The following is a 23,154-nucleotide window of genomic DNA, read 5'->3' on the forward strand; positions in this document are numbered from 1 at the left end:
TGCTCACCTGGACTCGAGAGCAAAGGTTTCTGCATTTGCCTTCTTCTTATGCTCCTGCTCCGTCTCCTGCTAGGAGCCTGCCAGGCAGCTGTGCCGGGTGGCTCCGGGCCCCTGGAATCTTTGTGACTGGATGCCTGCAATATGAACCACCAGAGAATTAGTAGCAGCCTCTGCCTTCCAACTCCCTGCACAGCGCTGAGCCCAAAAGCACTCCACAAAGAGCAGTGCATCCAAATGCAACATTCCTCTTCAGGGACAGTCTACAGCTGTAAAGACCAAGGGAGTTGGAAAAGAGAACTGAGGACAGGCAGGCACTCTGCCAGGCACCAGTGACGATCCCCTTGGTGCGGGTGAAGATGCAGGAAAGGGCATTTCGACGGGAGGCAATGACATTACAGTCAGCATCTACACAAAGCTTTCACCAATCAGCTTACTGCACCAGGGATTTTCGCTTGGGTCCCACAGCCTCCTGCCGTGGGGAGGAAGACCCAGTGTGAAAAGGAATACTGCATCGGTGACACTCAGTCAGGGAGCAGGAAAAGCAGAAGCAGCTACTACAAGAAAAGCCATGGAGCAGCACAGAACTACAGAATCTCTTAGACAGTCTTCCAGACAATCCTAGAGGAGGGTTCTTTCTCTGGACAACACTGAACAAAGCAAGATACAGGCAGGCCAGGGAAGCAGAGGGAAGCCAGCACCACTGCAAGCTGCTTCAAAGTCAGAATAGGAAAAGTCACCCAACCCTTTTGTGCAAGGAGGTGCTACGTATCCCCTTCGAAGAATGTTCAAGCCTCCTTCTCCAGCCAGGTGACTTACAGTCCAGCTCCCAGCCCTGCTCCTCAGAACTGCTCTCACACCTCGAGGCTTCCTTCTCCCGGCAGAAGAACCGTAGGTGCCGGCTCGGAGACCCGACCCACTCCATACCCTGCTCTTCCATCACCTCCAGCCTGGTCAGGTCCCTTCTGCCACCCAGGTGGGCAATCTCAGACCGACTGGAGCAATCACTCCAGTCCCCCTGGCAGCTCTGGGACCTCTCTGGCCACAGCCTGCTCTCCAGGGAGGATGCACAGGTTGAATCCTGATCATCTTCAGAGTCATATTCGATGTCTATTTCCAGGCTCCTGGGGCTGGGGCAGTGCGTTGCTATCACAGCTGGTTCTGCCCCCCCTGATCCCACTGCTCTTGGGGCTTTTTTCCGTAAGGTGCCTTGTTTGGCCCGGCTGTACAAATCCAACCCCTCCTTCCCACCAGCACTGCTGACAACATTCAGCTCCTCCCTGAGACTGGGAGCTCTGTATAACCCGCTCCCCATCTGGCTGCAGTTGCCCAGTAGACGACTGCAGTGCTCAGTTAGATCACTCTGTCTCTTCCTACTTATCTCAGGCCGACTCCGGATCTTCTCTTGATAATTATTCCCCTTCTTCTTGCTCCAAGAGGGACTTGTCCCACTCCCAGACTTTGGATCATTATCCTGATAGCCCCAGTTCCAGTGTGCCTTCTTTTGATTGCAAGACAGCTGGCCAAAGGAAGGATTTGCATGGTCAGCCTGCACTCTGCTCTCCTTAGCACCGTGCCCCCCCTGCGGAGTCTGAGCAGAGACACCTATGGAGGTGTTATTCCCATCTTCCTTTTGAAATGGGTCCTTGTTGTTGGGTGGTTTCTCTGTCCTTCCTGAATGGTAGGCTTGTGTTTCCAAGGAGTCTTGAAGGTCTGTCTTTTCTTCTGTAACATCCTCATCTTCATCTTCATCCTCAGTCACTTCAGGGATGCTGAACAACTTCTTGCTGTGGTTCTTCTGAAGCGGGAGCTCTAGGATCCTCTCCAGAATCTCCTCATCGCTGTCAGTATCACAAAGATCCATCTGTACCCAGACCCCGAGAAAAGCCACAGCCAGGACAAGCAAAGGAAAAAAGAGAGGAAATAAACATTAAAACAAGAGGCAAACTGACACTGATTCCCTCCCAGCAGAGCAGGATGGAGCTGTGGCTGCAGCAAAGCAAGGGGAAGGGGCAAAGGGAACAATGGATCTTCTGGCAAAAGCAATCAGATGAACCAGCAATGCGGCAGGAAGTGAGGAAGGCAAATGCATGGAAGAGCTCCCTCCCAGCCCCTCCTGTACCTGCAGCACCTCTCATCCTACCACAGGAATGATTGCCCTCAGCTTGGCACCCTTGGGGTGGGACAGGGCAGGAGAGGCACCACCACTCCACAGCAGAGCTGAGTGGGCTCTTCTGTCCACAGGGATCACCCACAGAGCCATGGGTCCTCTCTCTGGAGCACAGGGAATGGCACTGTGCTGTAGGACATCCCTTAGAGATGTCAGGTGCCTGGGCCCTTCCCATCGCCTAGCAAAGTGCAGCCCTACTGCAAGGTCCTGTCTGCACATCCAGGAGCAGAGTTCCCAGAGAAACAAAGGAAAACCCTTTACCTCAAAGGGCCACACAGACATGAGTTTCACTTGCAGATGGGTGAGAGCCTACCAGGTTACAGAAAATTTTGCGGACAACACTGCTGAATTTTAAAATTTGTTGTGGACCAACTGTATAATTTACAGGTTTATTTCTTATCACATTAACAGTGACATAAAAGGCAACATCCCCAGGTGCACAGTGTCATTTAGGTAGGAAGATACCTCTAGAGGTCTCTTGTTCAATGTCCCTGACAAATTATATTATTAATGTGTTCTGACAGCACCTACAAATAGCTTACAAAGCATGTGTCGCTACTGATGTTTTAAGCTACAGCCATGAGCAGAGATAATTAAAAACTGAACCAGAGTGGGGGAGAAACAAAGGCAGTTACAAACTGCCTACTGATAGTTCCAACCTCTATAGCTTTTTCCAAACAAAACTTGGTCTTGAATTATGTTTAGAATTGGTTGAAGGGGCCTCCAGAAGTCTCCAGTTCAGTCTCCTAAGTACAGCCAACAATAAATCCATGTCTTTGCTTAGATGAGGTTTGAAAAAAGAATGGACATCCTGAACCCTCTGGGGACCAGTCCCAAGGCTGCACTGCCCTCTTGAGTAAGAGGCTTGAACGCATCTCCAAAATGAATATCCCAAACATATTCAAGAAATAGCTCATGATTTCTGCCTCTTTTAATGTATCATCTCTCAGAAACAAGTTGACTTTGGCTCTCAGCTCTCATCCTTTTAACTATCACACAAATAGGCAGTTACAAAAACTCCCACTCAACTCCTCTAGAACAAAAGCCCCTCAATTTTCTCAAACTCTCCTTACAGAACACATGCTCAAGGCTCCTGCCTTGTTAGCACCCATTAGGAATATGGAGAATTCATAATACAAAAAAAAAAAGTTCAGTAAGACTTCTTTAAGCTGTTTGCAAAGTTGTGGCTTCTGCTTTTGAGTTTTAATATAATAAATGGTTTCAGCGATTAAACAACTTGTTTGAGGATAAATATTTTAAAAGCACCACCCCTCTGTGTTTTCACCCTCTGGATCCTGAAAAAGTTGGCTGAGGAATCTTGAGGTAACAGAAAATTCAATTAAATATGCAGAATCCTAGAAAACAGCCCTATTCCAGTCACATCCCCTTCAATCCATATGGCAGTAATGAGAGGTCTATGCCCTAAAGCTTCCTGCCCCTCACATCCTCTCCCAAATCAGCATCTTGTCACCCTCACTCTGTTACTGCCAGCACAGAAAACAATCACTTTTATCCAGTCAAGAAGCACCACTTTGTTCAGCTCAAAAGGACCTGAGTAGGGTTTTCATGTTTGTTTTCAGGAAAAAAACCCAACCAAATAAAAACATTAAGGCAAAAAAAAAAAAAAAAAAAAACCAAAAACAAAACCAATCAAAGAAGAGTGTTCTTGATTGCTCTTATTTTATTCTTTTGCTTTCCAGGAAACTTTTTTCTTCCATTTTTTCCCAGTCCAATCCCAACAACTGGAAGCCCTTCCAAAACCTTCAGAGGCAGCCCCAGTCCCTCCAGCCACCAGGCTCTCCTGGGGCTCCTGATGTGCTGCACTGCAGGTCCAATCCCTCACCTGGCAAGCAGAAGATCTTTCAGAAGGAGAAAAGGAAACTTACTGCAGAGTCACTACATTGCTACCATTTCATGCTTACCAGCCCCATCCCTGCAGACCAGCAGTCACACAGGGCACCATCAACTACAGATGTTCTTTGGTCATGTGAAAAATCAAAGAGAGGGTGAAAAGCTTTCTTGCCATCCAGGCATATCACACTTCCTGCAAAGACTTTTAATTTTCCAGTCTCTCACCCTCAGTGCTTTCCCTCATGGACATTCATCCCAACTGCTGTAATCTGTATGGTTACACACCAGTTCCAGGCCATGCAGTTGGAATCACATTCCCACAGGTCCATTCAGACCAGATTTAACTCTTTGAGCATGAATTAAGCTGGTCATTTACAGCTCAGCTCAGGCAGGATTTCATCCCTTGTAGCATTTGAACTATAAAGCCACAACTCTGCTCCTACATGCCATCCCTGGAACCAGAAAGCATCAAGGCCTGAGCCAAATAATCATAGAATCAGGGAATATTCTGAGCTGGAAGGGAACTACAAGGATTGAGGCCAACTCCTGGCCCTGCATAGGACACCCCAACAATTGCATCCTGTGCCTGACAGCGTTGACTGTTCCCTGTTTACTGCCTGTGTTAAGAATTCAATCACCCCCAACTGATTTTAAACACCACATCACACCGTGTGTTTTTCCAACTAATTAAACCCATTTATTACAAACAAATACCTTTCCCCCTCTCCCAAAGAACTTGTGTTTTTACTACCTTGAGCCAAAACTGGAAGTAAAAGCAGAGCAGCAGAACCTCGGGAAAGGCTCAGCCCAGCCCCTTCCTCGTGTGAGCTGATGGCATGGGATGGCTGCACCGGCGCTCCCCACAAGCAGCACTCAGAACAAGTTACCTTTTCCCCATTCTCCTGGGAACATGGCTCTCTCTGGTCCCATTTCTTCTCTTCCAGAGCTTCTGAAGACAGCTCATCTTCTTCCTCCTCTTCCAAAATATCTGAAAGGTCAGAACTCCGGTTGTGCTCAGTGAAAAGGGTCAACTGTCGGCGGCCCACTTCCAACAGTTTTTCTTCTTGCTGTTGAAAAGCAAAACACATTTTCTCAGTTCTCCCAGACTCTATTTCAGCAACAAAGGAGCATTTTTCCTTTCTCTGAGCACACACACAGCTCAGGTGTGGTAGGAAAGAAATGGGCAGCACCCAAGGGAGTGACTGGCACATACAGACACACACAACCATCAGCCTCACTTCACAGCTTGCAGAACAGCACTGTCTAAGGCTGGAAAACTCAGGAGGTCAAGTACAGTTCACATCTCTCCATGGATACACTCATTTAGCCAAGGTTAAACAAACCTCTCTTTTCACTCTGGACATTTCTTTCATCACCTCCTTGCCAGGAGACAATCTCAGGAAGTCCTGGCAGCTGCTCCCACTAGTGTTTCCATCTTGGAAGGTGTCCTGTGTCCCCCGAGCCTGGCTGGGGGAGGACAGAGGCTCTGGGCTCAGGTGCTTCTCTGCCTCTTTCTCCATGGCAGTACTGGGACCTTTGGGTGCCTCCTCCACAGAGCACATGTGGCAGGTTTGTGTTTGGAGCTTCACCCTGCTGTCCATTGGGCTTCCCAGCTCCAGTGCTTTGGTTCGTGGTTGCTCCATCTGGGAAACAAACCAACAGTGAAATCAAGGGAAGGTGTCTCAGACTACTTATGCACCAAAATGGAGTATTATCACCCCAAACACTTTCACCCTCTGATGTGTTCTTTGCTGTAGGCATATGAGTATTTTGGCAGACAACTTGCAGCTGGGAATGTTGGCCAGCTCTGGAACAAACCCCTCCATGTCCTCAGGTCCCAGGAGACACATGGTAACCCCAGTGCTGCAGCTCAGCAAAGGCCCGCATGGGTATGGACAGGAACAAGTTTCAGGGCTGCAAGAAGAGTCCAAGCTATACAACAAGGTCACTTCCCACTGTCATCTGCCAGAGGAATGGCCTAGACATCACCCAGCACGTTGGGCTGAGCTGGAGATAAGGACATCACTCCAGGATTTCCTGGGGTGTGAAGAAAGGGATAATTAATGAAGAATAATAAACAAAGAGTGCAACAAGCTCCTGATTAGATCACCTAGTGAGAATTAAAAGAAAATCTTCATCTGTATTCCAACCAGTCCAAGAAAACCTCTGGGAGATGGAGGAATGGAGCTCCAGAAACAAGAAGGGTAAGGCAGGTGGGCCTTCATCAACCACCCCTTTCTCTTACTCTAACCAAGGGAACCTCCCTGCATTTTGCAATGGAGCAAAACCTTGTCCTTATGTATCAGGCACACTTTGAAAACACTGAAGGATCAGACCCCAGGGACACTGAGACATTGCAGTGTCAAGCTTCTCAGTGTCCCCTGGACAAAAGCCAGGCAGGTCCTGATCTCATGTCTAATCTCACAGCTCAGATTTCCTGCCCTGATTCCCTTTGCTCACAGCTAAGTGAAGAGACACACCTTAAGTGGGAAGGATGATTTGCATCCTGGGAGCACTTGTTTCACTGCTCTCTACAAAGGAGGCAAAGCACCACGGCAAGTGCAGCCATCACCAGACACCTGAATGTCCGGAGGCAACAATGCTGGAAACAGGTGAAGTGTGGTAAAAGGCTCACAGAAAAACAATGAAATCTGGTCTGGAATGGAATCCATCAGTTGAGACATCATTCTTACAGAAACCTCCTGGTACACCACAAACATCTGAAGCTGGGACAAATCCACCATGACACTCCTCCCTGGAAGTGTTCAAGCCCAGGTTGGATGAGGCGTGGAGGGGCCATGATTCTATGAAAGATTCTATGAAATGTGGGTAAATTAATCCAGCAGCTGACCCAAGGTATCGTGAATTACAAATGACCAGGCACTGATCACTGAAATTTTGGACTCAGCATCTCAGTTCTTCTGGGTATTGAGCTGGCCTTTGGGCTTGGGCCCACCATGCTGCTATTGCTTCAGCAATTCTCAGAAGTCCCAGCCCAACTCTGACCATTCACAAGGTCATACTGCCATGATTAATAAAGTTGTGCTGAATTTAACAGTTTGAAGCACTCCTATGAGCTCTGATGTCAAAAGTCAGAATGGGAAATAGATCCTTTTCCCTTATGTAATACATCCCACAAAGGAGGGCCCATTTCCCCATCATCACAGAACAATCATTAAGCATCATTATAAGGCTCTCAGACACCCTCACTACTGTCCTAAAAGAACTCTGAAAGTACTCACCCACCCTACTGAGAATATCACTGGGAATTTCACTCACCCACTGGGAACTCTAAATAGCCAGTGTCAGAACAGTTTGCCAGTTTGCCTTGCTCTGCCATCCACTGAGGTGCTCTACCACTGCCTTATACAAACCCACCAGACTGGAGAAGGTCCCTTCAAGTCAGAGAGCACAGAAATGCCAGGATGCCAGACTAACATGGAACATCCTTTTAACCTTTTAACTCTGCAAATTCTTCCTTTCCTCACTCTGTTCCTCATCTGCTAGCAAACAGAATCAAGAGGTGAGCTGCATCTTCCATGTACACAACAGTAGCCAAAACTCCCTGACAGTTTGCCACTGCTGGATGATGGCCCAGAGGCAACACTGTGTCACAGAAAGGTGCTCAGTGGCATCTTGTCCCACTCCCCAGAAAGGATCCATTGCCCTTCCCTGCACACCTGGCACTGGGCAGGAGATGTAAGCACTTACCTGCACCTCTGTCCCTTCACCCGGCTGCTGCACTGCCTCTTTCTGGGAAGGCCCAGGCTCCATGCCCTGCCCTGGCAGCACTGTGCCAGCCTGCTGGGGAGGCACACTCAGGCATTTCTTGTCTCCTTCAGCATCCGATCCCTGTGGGGAAGTGCCTGGAGCCTGCACCAAGGAAGCACTAGGGGAGGGAAGGTGTGGTGGGGAAGAGGCTTTTTCTGTCAGAGGCCGTGCTGAGCCAACAGGGCTGGAGGAGGGATCAGTCAATTTGGCATCTGAGCTCTCAGCAGGAGTTTTCTGTTGGAGTGGGAGCATGTGTTGTGGGCTGTAGGTAGGCAGTGAAGCCCTGGGGCCCCCTCGGGGCAGTCTGGAGGGGACAGTGGTGCACACAGGAGAAGCGCAGTGGGAGGATTGCAGCAGGACTGAGGAAATCTGGGCTGGAACTGAATCCACGGACTCCCCGTACTGAGACATTGTCCTCACAGAAACCTCACGGCACACCTGGAACATCTGAAGCTGGGACAAGTCCACCAGAACACTCCCAGCTGTTGGAGAAGTAACTTCTATCACCTGTAAGCAGAACAGGAAGGAATTATTTATTGTGCACAGCTCAGCTCCTCAATTCCTAACCCAAAGTTCAGACAGAACCCAATTCTCTGGAGAGCAGCTGTGCAGAATTTCCACCCTTCTGCACACTATCTAGGAAGAATGAACATTAAAGAGAAATTTGAGAAATGGAACAGTCTGAAAAGTATGACTATATTCACTCCTACTCCAGATTTTAACTCTCCTTGACTAAATCTTAAACTAAGGCTCTCTAATTTAACTCTCCTTTAACTAAGCCTTAAAGAGCTTTTCCCTTTTTTAGGCCACTCTTTTGACTAACTTCCCAGACTCCTTCTTTTTTTCACCTGTGAAGAGGACAAAGTATTTCCACAACAAAAGAGCGATTATCCAAAACAGCATCATTCTGTTTTGCATTGTGCTCCCCAAACAACATCATGTGTGCACAAGAACACGGGACATTTTCAATACAGAACATCCTTGGATCTTCGTATCAATAACAGCACTGAACCCTGGGGTGTTTGTATGTTAAAACCACAGAATGGTTTAGGTTGAAAGGGACCTTAAAAACCATCTCACTCCAGACCCTGCCATGGGCAGGGACACCTTCCACTTGGAGCACCCCAGGTTGCTCCAAGCCCTGTCCAACCTGACCTTTGGACACTGCCAGGGCTGGGGCAGCCAAAGCTTCGCTGAACAATATGTGCCTGGGCTCATTACCCCCACAGGGAACAAACAATTCCTTCAACTAACCGGGCCCTCTGGCAGTGGGAAGCCATTCCCTGTGTCCTGTCCCTCCATCCCTTGTCCCCAGACCCTCTCCAGCAGCCCCTTTAGGCTCTGGAATGAGGCCCTGGAAGGCTCTGAGATCCCCATGGAGCCTTCTCTTCTCCAGGTGAACACCCTCAGCTCTCTCAGCCTGGCTCCAGAAGAGAAGGGCTCCAGCCCTTGAAGCATCTCCATGGTCTCCTCTGGACTCACTCCAGCAGCTCCACAGCCCTCTGATGTTGGGGGCTCCAGAGCTGGAGACAGCTCTTCAGGTGGGAGTCTCACCTAAGCTTGGCAGAGGGGCAGATTCTCCCCCACCCTTCTGCCCACGCTGTGGGGATGCCAACTTTATGCTGGCTCACTACACCTCACTCCTCACATTTGAGAGAAAGCCCCAGGTTGTGGCTGTGTACTTGTCCTTGTGCTCTGTCCACACCCTGGGGACTAAGTGCTTGCTAAAGGATCAGGCCAGTGCCTCGGCTGAGCAGAGGAGGCTGTTTCGCTGCTGGAGGGTCCTGCTCCAGGAGCAACTCCAAAATCTAGACAGATGTCTTTTGTAGTGTGCATCACACAGCCCAGGCAATGTCCCTTCTCTGATGTCACTCCTTTCCAGGCAAGGGACTATCACTGCTTCCTCAGGACACCTTCCTGGATCTAGCTTTCCATGTCTTAAGGTGTGGTACTTGGTGCTCCCTCTGCAGCAGCCCCAGCCCCCTGCACAGCCAGTACCTTCTGTCCATCCGCGTACACGGCATATCCAGTGACCCGCACCCCGTTGGAAGATCCCTCAGCATCAATGGTGACAGGTAACCAGCTGATAACCAGGATACCTGGAGAGGGACCAGCTTCTACCTGGACATCCAAAGGAGCATCAGGCGTGCCTGTGAGAGAAGAAACACAATTTCCTCTTGCTTATCTGGTTACAGCATAAAGCTCAACCTTAGTTAGAACCAAAGAGCAAACTCCTAACCAGACTTGCCCCTGCAGAACTGAACTACAACAGCCAGGCCAGTACTGGGAAATGTCAAACAGAACCAGAGAAAATAAGGTGCTCTTGTTCTGTGAAAGCTTTAATGCACAGAAAACAGAACTTTGCAAAAGTAGCTGAGGCGAAGATGCAGCAACCCTTGGAGCAAAGTCATGGTAAACCAACTCTTCCCTACCCAACCAGCTGCTCCAACCAGCACAGAGGACGTCATCCCAGAGCAAATGAAAGCAAAAGGGCTAATCAAATTTTAAAATAAAGTAAGAAAAACATTAAGACAAAACAGTGCAGCATCTCAGGCTTTGGGGACCTAATCAACCTTGCTTCCCATTGCCCTACAGCTTCCCAGCAAAGGGCCAGCTAAGCACAGCCTCTCCATGTGCAGAGGTCTGCAGTACCTGCTAGAGGGGTAGTGAAGTGTATCATGGCTGAGTCCTGCTCCTGCCCCTTGGGCACCTCTTCCCAAGGAGTTTTCATGGGCCGGGCCTCCAGCTTGGCCACGTACTGGGTGCTGGGCTGCAGGTTGCGGAAGGTGTACCAGTACACGCCTGGCTTGGTCACATCACACTCCTGCCCATTGAGATACACCCCGTGGCTGTAGTTGCTGCTGCAGGGAAGCCATGTGATCTCTGCTGATGTGGCCGTGACGCTTCTGACTTTCAGCATTGTCGGTGCCATGCCAAAATCCTGCCCCACAAAGAAAGTGCAGCGCAGTTTATCAGAGCTGCCGTGCTCCGTCACCGTCTGCACGGACACGCGGTAAGCCCTGCTGTGTAAATCCAGCTTTTCTATCACTGCTTTGGTCTGAAGGCCACTCTTCACGTTCTGACGTAGCTCTTCATCCACATAGATGTTGTAGCTTTGGATGTCTGGGCAGCCAGCTGGCAAAAGAGGTGGTTCCCAGCCTACAACTATGCTTCTGGCAAGCTGCTTGATAAGAGTCAGTTTTCTTGGGTAAGGCACTGCTGTGTGACTAACAGGTTCCTCCTGGTCTCCTTCTGTTCTGCTGGCCAACGGACTGATGCTACTCTCTTCAATAGAAAACTCACTCTTATCTCCACTGCTGGTGCTTGCACTGACCAAACTTTTCTCCTGGTATGAGCTATGGGTGAGATCATTCAGCTCCGGAGGCAGAAACATCATGAGGTCATCATCTGAAACTCGCTCAACAAAATTGGAGGGGACCAGCCCTCGCCGGCCATCCATCAGCTCCCCTAAATGAAAAACAGGACACCTGTTACCACGGCTCCTGCCATTGAGCCTTCCAACTCAGCTGTCAGAACTATGGCACAACATCTATGCCGGAGTAAAACTGCTATGCAGTCAGGAGTGGAAAATATCTCAGGGAGGTTATTCCTGGCAATGTTTCCTGATTTCCTAGGGCTTCTCTTGTTAGGTCCCAAAGGACACAGTGAGGAAACTCACAGCTTCACGTATTTCAGAGCCAACTAAGTAAAAAGTTGGGTTGTGTAATTAGCTAAAGGCTCTCTCCTTCTTCATTATCCCATTCTTTCTCATCACAGCTCTTTCACTAACTTTTTTAGCCTTCCCAAACTACGCAGCTGTGTGATTTTATGTCTTCTCCCAGCCATACAGATTTGGGGTTTGCAGTACTTCCTCAAGAAAATCCATCTTCCCAGCTCTGCATCTAGCTCTGGCCTTCCTTTTAGCTCCCTTCTTTCTTAAGATAACTCCTGTACTAAAGGTGTCCCAATAAGACTTGTGGGGACAACAGATACACAGCACTTGGTCTGTGCAGACCCATCAAACCATGGATGAGCAGCACACAGGGACTGCACTGCCTTCTCACTTCCAAACTCTACCTTACAGCAAATCAACTGAAAGCAGGGAAAGCAGAAAAGGTTAGTAAAGAATAACCTTTTTAAACAATAAACAAACAAATAAATGATAAGCTTGGGAATAGAAAGAAAGAAAAATGAGGCAGAGCAGTCACAGAGCAAGCAGTGCAACACACATGCATTTGTCTCAGCTCTTGCAAAGCACCTCAGGAAATCAGGAACCATCATCCCTTAAGCAAGTGGCTCCACAAAAAAAACCTCAGCATAAATTTACAGCCCACAAATCTTGGTTTCAATTCCATCCACCTTTTAGTCAACCAGGATCATGTTTGAAAAGGGACCAAAACAACAACACTGTATGACACCAGCAAGGGTCACAACTGTAGTCTGGGTTGATTATTGTATCCCCTCTTTGCCAAAAGAGCATGAGGCAATGGAGCCCATCACCTGCTGCAGTTCCTGGCTCACTACAGGCACTGGAAAGAGGGAAATAGCCCATCTGCAGAAGGGGCTGAACATCTTCCTCTCCATGGTGAGGGAGGAACCACATGGGAGTTGAAACCATTGGGGATGAAACCTGGAGCTTGGTTAAAGTAGTGCCAAAATTTCCACTGAAATCACTAGACAAGGATTTCATAGCTTAGACTTAATTTATTCATACCATAAATAAAGCTGTTTCCAACAAGATCTGCTCATCCTTCTAACAAACTAACTTTGGGCAGAAACCCCTTACCTTGAGGTTTCAAGATTTGCTATATTTCTCTCTCATTTTCTGGAGAGAAATCAACTCTCCACAGCAGTTCAGTCACATTTCATTTTACTAAAACACACCTTCAAAGAAGCCATCTTCATCCATGTCTCCATAGATATAAATATATTCTCCAGCAGTCAGTGGAAGCTCTGCCTCTGGATTTTCATTAGGTCCATCAAAAGGATTGTAGCTGAAATATTTATAATTGGAAGACTTAATTTGCATAGGAACCTTCCCAGCAACACATTACAGCTGTGATGCTGATAAGCTTTCAATTCACTGGGAATCCATCCACTTTGGCAAGCAGCAAATTTCACAGACAAAGGTCAAGACTGTAGTTTACATATAAAAATATTTAGTAACAGATAACTTCTAAGGAGCAGAACAGATGTCTTGTGACATCCAAAGGAACTGGGATAAAAAGATGCTGAAGAGACTGGAGCATTTCTCTGAGAACAGGCTGAGGGAACTGGGCCTATTCAGCCTACAGAAAAGCCAACAGAAGGGGGATTTTATCAATGCACAGGTATATTTATGGTGGGTTTCAAGAGGAGGGGGCCAGATGCTTTCCACCGGTGCCCAGCAACAGGACAAGGAGTAATGGGCACAAACAAACATGAAATTCCACCAGAACGTGAGGAAAAACTTCTTTGAGGTTGAGCAAACACTGAAGAGGCTGCACAGAGAGGGTGTGGTGTCTCCTCCTGCTGTAACCCCACATTTTAAACAGCACTCCGAAAACTTCACCAGCAAGAAAATTAACAGTACATTGGTGACATGGCTTGGACTCCAGGCAGTTCCAACCTGCCTACTGAGGGATACTCAAACTAATCAGAGGGTCTCATTTCACAGGAATATTCCTCATAAAAAAAACTTTTCTTTACAAACACCTACTGCCAATTCCTGTTCTTTACCCCTTAAAAGGGATTTCATCATGCCAAAGCAATGTAATCTGTAATCTGACTGAGACCTTATGGTCCCAAGACTGACATGAACACACAGACCACATCTGATGTGCTCCTCACAAGCACAGAATCATCCCCGTTCTCCTCCTCCCAATTCCCAATGGAAAAGCTGAAGGATAGGTGTCCTGGGTTGTAAGATAAGCTTGTATTCCATTTGCCATCTGTTGAAAGCAAAACCGGTTGGACAGGTTTTTGTTATCTCTCTCAGAGACAATGGTTTGCCCTGTAGAGGCAATGGTTTGTTTATACACCATTGACTGATTCAATGAAGGGCTGGTAAATGTAACACCGTGAGGGGTCCCACCCAGAGGGGGGAAGCCAAGCACTCTATTGTTGTTTAAAGGGGTAGCTTTTTGGGGAGAGAAGCAGCTCTCTCCCTCTCTTCGCGGGATTCCGAGAGAAGCAGCTCTCTCTCTCTCCTCTCTTCGCGGGATTCCGAGAGAAGCAGCTCTCTCTCTCTCTTCTCTTCGCGGGATTCCCGGAGAAGCAGCTCGCAGCTCTCTCTCTCTCTCTTCGGCGGCACTCACAGCGAAGCAGCCGGCGCGCGCTGAGCCGACGGCGGCGGAGCTCAGAGGCAACCCCGGCGCAGAGGAAGACCGGCCCCACTGCCACCAGATCTTCAGAGGAAAACTATACCCTTCTAAAGATCACCACTTCAGCTGCAACTCATCAACTATTGCAAGGGAAGCAATTGTCCCAGCAGAACTGATACTGGCATCCCTCAGGTTCTGGACTTTTTTTTCTTTCACTGGTTTTGTTTGTACCGATTGCATTTGCCTTTTTTTAAATTGTTGTCTAGTTTTCTCCTAGTAAAGAATTGTTACTCCCACTCCCATATCTTTGCCTGAGAGCCTTTTAATTTAAAGATCCTGGTAATTCAGAGGGAGGGGGGTTTGCCGTTCTCTATTGCACAGGAGGCTTTGCCCTCTTTCACAGACTCCTGTCTTGTCAAACCGAGACAGAATTTGGCGCATCAACGTGGGGCTCGAGGGCATTGAGAGGGAAAAAGGATTAACAGTTCTTAAGTAATTTGGTTTTTTTGTTGTGTGTAAAAACATCTTCATCATCACCATGTGGTCTAGTTTACCTTGGTTTGGGTGGCATGTGATCGTAGCTATACTTTTCCCATTTGCAGACCCTTATCTAAAAATAGGTCCTATAAGTAAGGCTACGGTGTCTGTTATCAAGTTTGGCTTCTGGGTTAATTGGGTGAGGAATTCATGGATCTTTAATTTCCTCTGGAAGGCAGGTACATGGATTCATAGCTATCACACGTTAACTGTATGTTTTTGGGGTTACTTTAATAACGGTACCTACTGCGAGGAAATAGCACCTGGGCAAACTTTCTCTCAACCTTTTAACCATCTTTTTGGGTCTGCTCCACCAGTTCTCAAAGGGTTAAGATCCTTTATAAGTGCTAATGATACCATACAATGGGTGGTGTTGCTGATAGTCCTGTTATATTTAGCATTCAGAGATAAGGGAAGATTAACCTGGATAACTACCCTCACACCTACACCACAGACTCGAGATGCTGCTGCTCCAGAGCCTGACCCTGCCCCACAGCCCACCTCAGAAATGAACCACCCAGATTGGGTGAGGGTTCTGGTTAAGGAGATACGAGAGATGCTGAAGGAGTGCATTTCCCCAGCTAGTGAGAAACCGGCCCTTTGCCTTGAGGAGGGACAGTCTAATAGTACAGCTGTGGAACCCACAGATGTTACAACTGTCCAGGTTCCAGCTGAACCACAAGGGCAGTCACGGTCAGCAGCAGTGGCCCCGGTAGAAACAAGGAAGTCTAAGGTGAAAGCAGAGCACCCTGCAGATAGGGACAGGAATGGAGGAACCTCACAGCCCACAGGGGAGCCAGAGATTGCTATCATCACCGAGTCCCTGACGTACGAAAGTCTTCGCAATCTGCATAAAGACATTGTGCGACGAGGGCGTGAGGCTTATGCTACCTGGCTACTCCGGGTTTGGGATCTTATGGGTACAGGCGTACAGCTGGACGGTGGTGAGGCAAGGAACTTGGGACCCTTGACCCAGGACTCGGGTATAAATCAGGTTTTTGTAAGGGAACCAGGGTCCCTTTCTCTCTGGGAGCGGCTCTTAATGAGTGTCAGGGAGAGGTTTGTCCACAGAGAGAGAATGCAAGAGCACCATCATAGAATGCGCTGGAAGACCCTCGAGGAAGGGATCCAACAGCTGAGGGAAGTGGCAGTATTGGAGGTACTCTTTGGGAGGGATGGACGACACAATGATGACCCTGACAAGGTCAGGTGTACGGGACAAATGCTGTGGAGTCTGGCAAATCTTGGGCCATCTCAATACGCCACCTTCATTGCAACAATCAATGCTGACACCCACCGGGAGACAATAGGTTCTGTTGCCAACAAACTTAGGAATTATGAGAGTATGATTAATGGCCCAATGCAGGCTCATATCTCAGCTGTGATTAAGGAGTTTAAAGAGGAGATGAGGGAGGAGATAAGGAAGCTTAATACAGCACCCGTGAGAGTCACAGGCCCCAGAATCAGCACCCAACAATCCCCAGCTAGAGAGAGAGGGTACACCCCAAGGGCTAATCTGTGGTTCTTCCTGCGTGACCATGGGGAAGACATGGGGAGGTGGGATGGGAAACCCACTTCTGTCCTGGCAGCACGGGTCCGTCAACTCAAGGAGGGAAACTCTAACCGGGGGAGTTCCACCAAAGTGAAGGTAGCCTCAACCTCCCGTGACCAAGCTTGTGGGTACGATCTGTCAGACCCCCTTGAAGGGACCTCTAGTATGTATGCCCAGGGAAGGAATGATAACCAGTGTTAGAGGGGCCCTGTCTCTAGCCAGGGAGAGGCACGGGAAAACCGGATCTTCTGGACAGTGTAGATCCGATGGCCTGGCACATCAGAGCCACAAAAATATGATGCTTTAGTTGATACTGGTGCACAGTGTACTCTGATACCATCGGGACATGTGGGGGCAGAGCCTGTTTCCATTGCTGGTGTGACAGGGGGATCACAACAATTGACTCTGGTGGAAGCTGAGGTGAGCCTGACTGGGAAGGAGTGGAAGAAACACCCTATAGTGACTGGCCCAGATGCTCCGTGTATCCTAGGCATAGACTTCCTCCGGAACGGATATTACAAAGACCCAAAGGGACTCAGGTGGGCTTTTGGAATAGCCGCTGTAGAGGCAGAAGACATTAAGCAATTGAACACCTTGCCTGGACTGTCAGAAAACCCCTCTGCAGTAGGACTCCTAAGGGTGGAAGAACAACGCGTGCCAATTGCGACCTCGACAGTGCACCGCCGGCAGTATCGGACGGATCGAGATGCCGTGATCCCCATCCACAAAATGATTCGGGAGCTGGAGAGCCAAGGGGTGGTCAGCAAAACCCACTCACCCTTCAACAGCCCCATCTGGCCTGTGCGCAAATCTGACAAAGAATGGAGATTGACTGTGGACTATCGTGGCTTAAATGAAGTGACTCCACCGCTGAGCGCTGCTGTGCCGGACATGCTGGAACTCCAGTACGAGCTGGAGTCCAAGGCAGCAAAGTGGTATGCCACCATTGATATTGCTAATGCGTTTTTCTCCATTCCTCTGGCAGCAGAATGCAGGCCTCAGTTCGCTTTCACCTGGAGGGGCGTGCAGTACACCTGGAACCGACTGCCCCAGGGGTGGAAACACAGCCCCACCATCTGCCATGGACTGATCCAGGCTGCACTAGAAAAGGGTGAGGCTCCAGAACACCTGCAATACATTGATGACATCATTGTGTGGGGGAGCACAGCGGCAGAAGTGTTTGAGAAAGGTGAGAGGATCATCCAGATACTACTAGAAGCTGGCTTTGCCATCAAGAAGAGCAAAGTCAAGGGACCTGCCCGAGAGATCCAGTTCCTGGGAGTGAAATGGCAAGATGGACGGCGCCAGATTCCCACTGAGGTCATCAACAAGATCACAGCTATGTCCCCACCAACCAGCAAAAAGGAAACACAAGCTTTCCTGGGTGCCATAGGTTTCTGGAGAATGCACATTCCTGAGTATAGCCAGATTGTGAGCCCTCTTTATCTGGTTACCCGAAAGAAGAATGATTTCCACTGGGGCCCTGAGCAGCAACAAGCCTTCACCCAGATCAAGCAGGAGATTGCTCATGCTGTAGCCCTTGGCCCAGTCAGAACGGGACCAGAGGTCAAGAATGTGCTCTACTCTGCAGCCGGGAACCATGGGTTGTCTTGGAGCCTTTGGCAGAAAGTGCCTGGGGAGACTCGAGGCCGACCACTGGGATTCTGGAGCCGAAGTTACAGAGGGTCTGAAGCCAACTACACTCCCACAGAGAAGGAAATCTTGGCTGCCTTTGAAGGAGTTCAAGCCGCCTCGGAGGTAATTGGCACAGAAACACAACTCCTCCTGGCACCCCGACTACCGGTGCTGGGGTGGATGTTTAAAGGAAAGGTTCCTACTACCCACCATGCCACTGACGCCACATGGAGCAAATGGATTGCCCTCATCACTCAACGCGCCCGTATTGGAAACCTGAATCGCCCTGGGATTTTGGAGATAATTACGAACTGGCCAGAAGGTGAAAACTTTGGTCTCACTGATGATGAGGAGCAGGTACAAGTGGCAAGGGCTGAAGAAGCTCCACCATACAACCAACTACCAGCAGAGGAGACCTGCTACGCTCTTTTCACTGACGGTTCCTGTCGCATCGTAGGGATGAACCGGAAGTGGAAAGCAGCCGTATGGAGCCCCACACGCCAAGTTGCACAAGCTACCGAAGGAGAAGGTGGATCAAGCCAACTCGCCGAACTCAAGGCCGTTCAGCTGGCTCTGGACATTGCTGAAAGGGAGAAGTGGCCAAAGCTCTACCTTTATACTGATTCATGGATGGTAGCCAATGCTCTGTGGGGCTGGCTGGGAAGGTGGAGGAAGGCCAACTGGCAACGTAGAGGAAAGCCAATCTGGGCTGCTGATATATGGAAAGACATTGCCTCTCGGGTGGAAAAGCTGACGGTGAAAGTCCGTCATGTAGATGCCCATGTCCCCAAAAGTCGGGCTAATGAGGAGCACCGAAACAACGAGCAGGTAGATCAGGCAGCAAAAATAGAGGTGTCAAAGATAGACTTAGATTGGCACCATAAGGGGGAGTTGTTCCTGGCTCGATGGGCTCATGATGCCTCAGGTCATCAGGGCAGAGATGCCACCTACAAGTGGGCACGAGACCGAGGGGTGGATCTAACCATGGACAGTGTTTCCCAGGTTATCCATGACTGTGAGACGTGTGCTGCCATCAAACAGGCCAAGAGAGTGAAGCCCCTATGGTATGGTGGGCGGTGGTCCAAGTACAAGTATGGGGAGGCCTGGCAGATTGACTACATCACACTGCCCCAGACACGCCAAGGCAAGCGCTACGTGTTGACCATGGTGGAAGCCACCGCTGGATGGCTGGAGACTTTCCCTGTACCTCATGCCACTGCCCGGAACACCATCTTAGGCTTGGAAAAGCAAGTCCTGTGGAGACACGGCACCCCTGAGAGAATTGAGTCTGACAACGGCACCCATTTCAAGAACAGCCTTATCAACACCTGGGCCAGAGAACATGGTATCGAATGGATATATCATATTCCCTATCATGCTCCAGCTGCCGGCAAAGTTGAACGGTGCAACGGACTCCTTAAGACTACCCTGAAGGCACTCGGTGGGGGAACATTTAGAAACTGGGAAATTAACCTGGCAAAAGCAACCTGGATGGTCAACACCCAGGGGTCTGTCAATCGAGCTGGCCCTGCTCAGTCAGAACCCTTACACGCAGTAGATGGAGATAAGGTCCCTGTAGTACATATGAAAGGTATTTTAGGGAAAACTGTTTGGATTAATCCCACCTCAGGCAAAGACCAACCCATTCGTGGGATTGTCTTTGCTCAAGGACCTGGTTACACTTGGTGGGTAATGCAGGAAGATGGGGAGACCCGCTGTGTACCACAGGGAAACTTGGTCTTAAGAGAGAACTGGGTGTAAGATTTCATGGTGTGCAGATGGAAATAGAATAAGGGGTGGATAATGTCCTGGGTTGTAAGATAAGCTTGTATTCCATTTGCCATCTGTTGAAGGCAAAACCGGTTGGACAGGTTTTTGTTATCTCTCTCAGAGACAATGGTTTGCCCTGTAGAGGCAATGGTTTGTTTATACACCATTGACTGATTCAATGAAGGGCTGGTAAATGTAACACCGTGAGGGGTCCCACCCAGAGGGGGGAAGCCAAGCACTCTATTGTTGTTTAAAGGGGTAGCTTTTTGGGGAGAGAAGCAGCTCTCTCCCTCTCTTCGCGGGATTCCGAGAGAAGCAGCTCTCTCTCTCTCCTCTCTTCGCGGGATTCCGAGAGAAGCAGCTCTCTCTCTCTCTTCTCTTCGCGGGATTCCCGGAGAAGCAGCTCGCAGCTCTCTCTCTCTCTCTTCGGCGGCACTCACAGCGAAGCAGCCGGCGCGCGCTGAGCCGACGGCGGCGGAGCTCAGAGGCAACCCCGGCGCAGAGGAAGACCGGCCCCACTGCCACCAGATCTTCAGAGGAAAACTATACCCTTCTAAAGATCACCACTTCAGCTGCAACTCATCAACTATTGCAAGGGAAGCAATTGTCCCAGCAGAACTGATACTGGCATCCCTCAGGTTCTGGACTTTTTTTTCTTTCACTGGTTTTGTTTGTACCGATTGCATTTGCCTTTTTTAAATTGTTGTCTAGTTTTCTCCTAGTAAAGAATTGTTACTCCCACTCCCATATCTTTGCCTGAGAGCCTTTTAATTTAAAGATCCTGGTAATTCAGAGGGAGGGGGGTTTGCCGCTCTCTATTGCACAGGAGGCTTTGCCCTCTTTCACAGACTCCTGTCTTGTCGAACCAAGACAATAGGTAATACACTGAACTCTAGCAACTTGGGCTTGACTATGATGGCTCAGTGGATGGCAACAGTTATCAAAAACATCTGGGTTTATTCTGTGTTTTTGTTTTGGTTTTGGTTTTTTTTGTTTGGTTGGTTTTTTGGGGTTTTTTTTGTCCCTTAGAAATTACAGCCAGAAGTATTTTGGCCAAAAAATTCAGGAATTCTAAGCTGAAATTTTCTTAATTGTTGGAATAAGATTTCTTGGAGAAAACTTCCACTATTCTGAAAAAAACAGACAATTCAATGTACATGTCGGGTCGAACTAATTTTCAACAGATACCAATATTTAAAGTTTCACGCAGTGCTGTTCACTGAACAGCTACTGAGCTTAATGTGATTTTGTTGAGCTAAGCCTGGATTGTGCAGGAAGTAACAGGTCTCAAATCATTCAATCATGGAATGGTTTGAGTTGGAAGGCACCCTAAAGCTCACCTCATTTCACCCCCTGCCATGGCAGGGACACCTCCCACTGTCCCAGGCTGCTCCAAACCCTGTCCAGCCTGGCCTTGGGCACTGCCAGGGATCCAGGGGCAGCCACAGCTGCTCTGGGCATCCTGTGCCAGGACCTCACAACCCTCACAGGGAACAATTCCTTCCCAGTATCCCATCCATCCCTGCCCTCTGGCAGTGGGAAGCCATTCCCTTGTCCTGTCACTCAGGTTATTTGTCCCCAGTCTCTCTCCAGCTCCCCTGGAGCCCCTTTAGGCACTGGAAAGAGCTCTAAGGTCTCCCCAGAGCTTTCTCTTTTCAGGATAGACACTCCCAGCTTTCCCAGTGTGAAAATCCCATTGAGAAATAAGATAAAAGGTCTACCCCCATTATTATCCACTCCTAACAGTGGTGAATCCTAGAGAATATTGTGAAGTAGGGAACTTCAGAACTTCACAGTAGGTAACGTGTAACTTCACAAGAGCACAAGCAATGAGCACACAGTACCTGTATCGAGCTAAGAACACCTGGAGCTTTGCAGGGCCTTGGCTGCCTGGCTCTGGCATGAGGGAGATGCTGTCAGCATCCAGTTCTTCCATTTCACTTGCAGTGTCCACCTAATTAAAGATAAGGATCTGAGTAAACAAACACTCAGTGTGTTTGTACATAGTGAACATATCCTCTAAGAGCCATCTCTAAGAATGACTTTGTAGGTGAGGAAGTAGTAGTAAGAGGCAACAGCCCCAAGTTGGAACTTCAGGGCTCCCAGTCAGACATCAGCAAAAACTCCTTGCCCAAGTGGGTGATACAGCCTTGGAAACAGTTCCTGGAGCTGGGGGATCTCCATTCTTGGGAGAACTTGTGGCCTGAGCTCAGCAAAGCCATGGCCACACTGGTCTAGAACTAGTGACAGTCTCCCTGGAGCAGGAGACTTGACCAGAGGCTCTGGAAACCTCTTCCACCCCACAATCCATAACTCAGTATGTTGATTTCTTGCTACCCCTAAATGGTAGCTGTATGGTGCCTGTATGCAACACAAATGTCAACCTGAACAAAGGAGCTCTGTTGGAAGTTGGGTCTTTAACTGTTTCTGTCCTCTCCAACACCTGTAAATTTTCTGTAGGATGTCTATGTACGTTAGGCAGAGCTTTGATTGGAACTTTTGGTTTTAGCTGGCTCTGCTAACAACACATGCTGAATGAAAGTCAGGGCGGGAAGCCCCCATTCCTATTACAACCTTTCCCTTTCTAGCCAGCAGCTCCTTCTGCACTTCCTAAGCTGAAGGCTGCACGTTCAGGGCATATGGTGCCTACTAGCAAAGCACCTTTGAGAAATTTCTCTCAGCTGTTATGATCCTGATGAAATATTGGGATTTTACATCCAGTGGCAATGGGTTGTGTAATGCAACTATTCTTGAAGCAATGCACTCCCTGGGGCTTGTCTGAACTTGTGCCAATGAACCAATTCAAACTGCCTTTTTAAAACAGACCTCAAGACAAATGCATTTTTGATGAAGACCCATTGCAGGCACCAGAATACAAAGTATTTTTTTTAATACATGAAGAGCCAATCTTGGGAAGAGTTCAGAGCCTCTTTTCAAGGTACTCCTTGTAATGCAATCCTACCCCATGTCCTTGGAGAACAAAAATCTGAAACACCCAAATGAAGGGGCTTAGCTTGGAATGTCCCGCAGTTATGTGCTGTGAAAGCCAAACACTCCATGCACTGGTTCTTTCCCAAGAGTCCCACACTGATCTCTGCAGGCACATATCTCTCCAAGGAGGCAGGATGGCTTCCAAGCTTTTTCTTGAACTAAAAAGTAGGCATTTTTCCTGCTATAGAATTGCTAACAGTTCCATACCTGTTGTTCCCCAGGTGTGACTTTCACTTTGCCTCTGAACATGGCACTTCCCTGAGCTCTTATACAGTGGGAGGCTCTGCCTGGCACTGAAGCTGTCCTGACCTAGGCACCTCAGCACTTCAGTGGCTTTAGTGCTCAGGAAAACCCAAAAGAGCAAAAGGTGCCTCTCAGGCTACCACACCCTGCCCTGCTCACAGCACTGCTCTGCTCTAAACTGCATCAGCCCCTGCTCAAGTGAATCCCACACCACCATAAAAGGGCTCCTGGGGAGAAGAAGCAACAACCATCGATGAGATCTTGGTGACACAAACATGCAAAGCCTGTTAGCTTCATCCCTCTTAGCACAAACTTGGCATATTCTCATGTTTTTG

The 23,154-nt window shown here is 48.7% G+C and overlaps 1 protein-coding gene across 6 annotated transcripts in view; it reads right to left on the reverse strand.

Annotated features, from left to right (window-relative positions):
- TSPOAP1 (TSPO associated protein 1) overlaps window positions 1-23,154 on the reverse strand; it is a 75,172-nt gene that overhangs the window by 15,584 nt on the left and 36,434 nt on the right. For 5 of the 6 annotated variants that reach the window (XM_077787463.1, XM_077787462.1, XM_077787461.1 and 2 more), the window contains exons 14-22: window positions 21,430-21,539; window positions 12,674-12,783; window positions 10,442-11,257; window positions 9,788-9,939; window positions 7,730-8,296; window positions 5,362-5,661; window positions 4,906-5,085; window positions 743-1,861; window positions 8-134 (exon numbers count right to left, since the gene is read on the reverse strand). In XM_077787463.1, coding sequence (XP_077643589.1) covers window positions 8-134; window positions 743-1,861; window positions 4,906-5,085; window positions 5,362-5,661; window positions 7,730-8,296; window positions 9,788-9,939; window positions 10,442-11,257; window positions 12,674-12,783; window positions 21,430-21,539 — 3,481 coding nt within the window. The remainder of the gene's footprint in view (window positions 1-7; window positions 135-742; window positions 1,862-4,905; window positions 5,086-5,361; window positions 5,662-7,729; window positions 8,297-9,787; window positions 9,940-10,441; window positions 11,258-12,673; window positions 12,784-21,429; window positions 21,540-23,154) is intronic. The other variant, XM_077787464.1, reaches the window with a different exon arrangement.

This window comes from Lonchura striata, chromosome 20 (genome assembly GCF_046129695.1).
Source record: "Lonchura striata isolate bLonStr1 chromosome 20, bLonStr1.mat, whole genome shotgun sequence".
NCBI classification, from domain to species: Eukaryota; Metazoa; Chordata; class Aves; order Passeriformes; family Estrildidae; genus Lonchura; species Lonchura striata.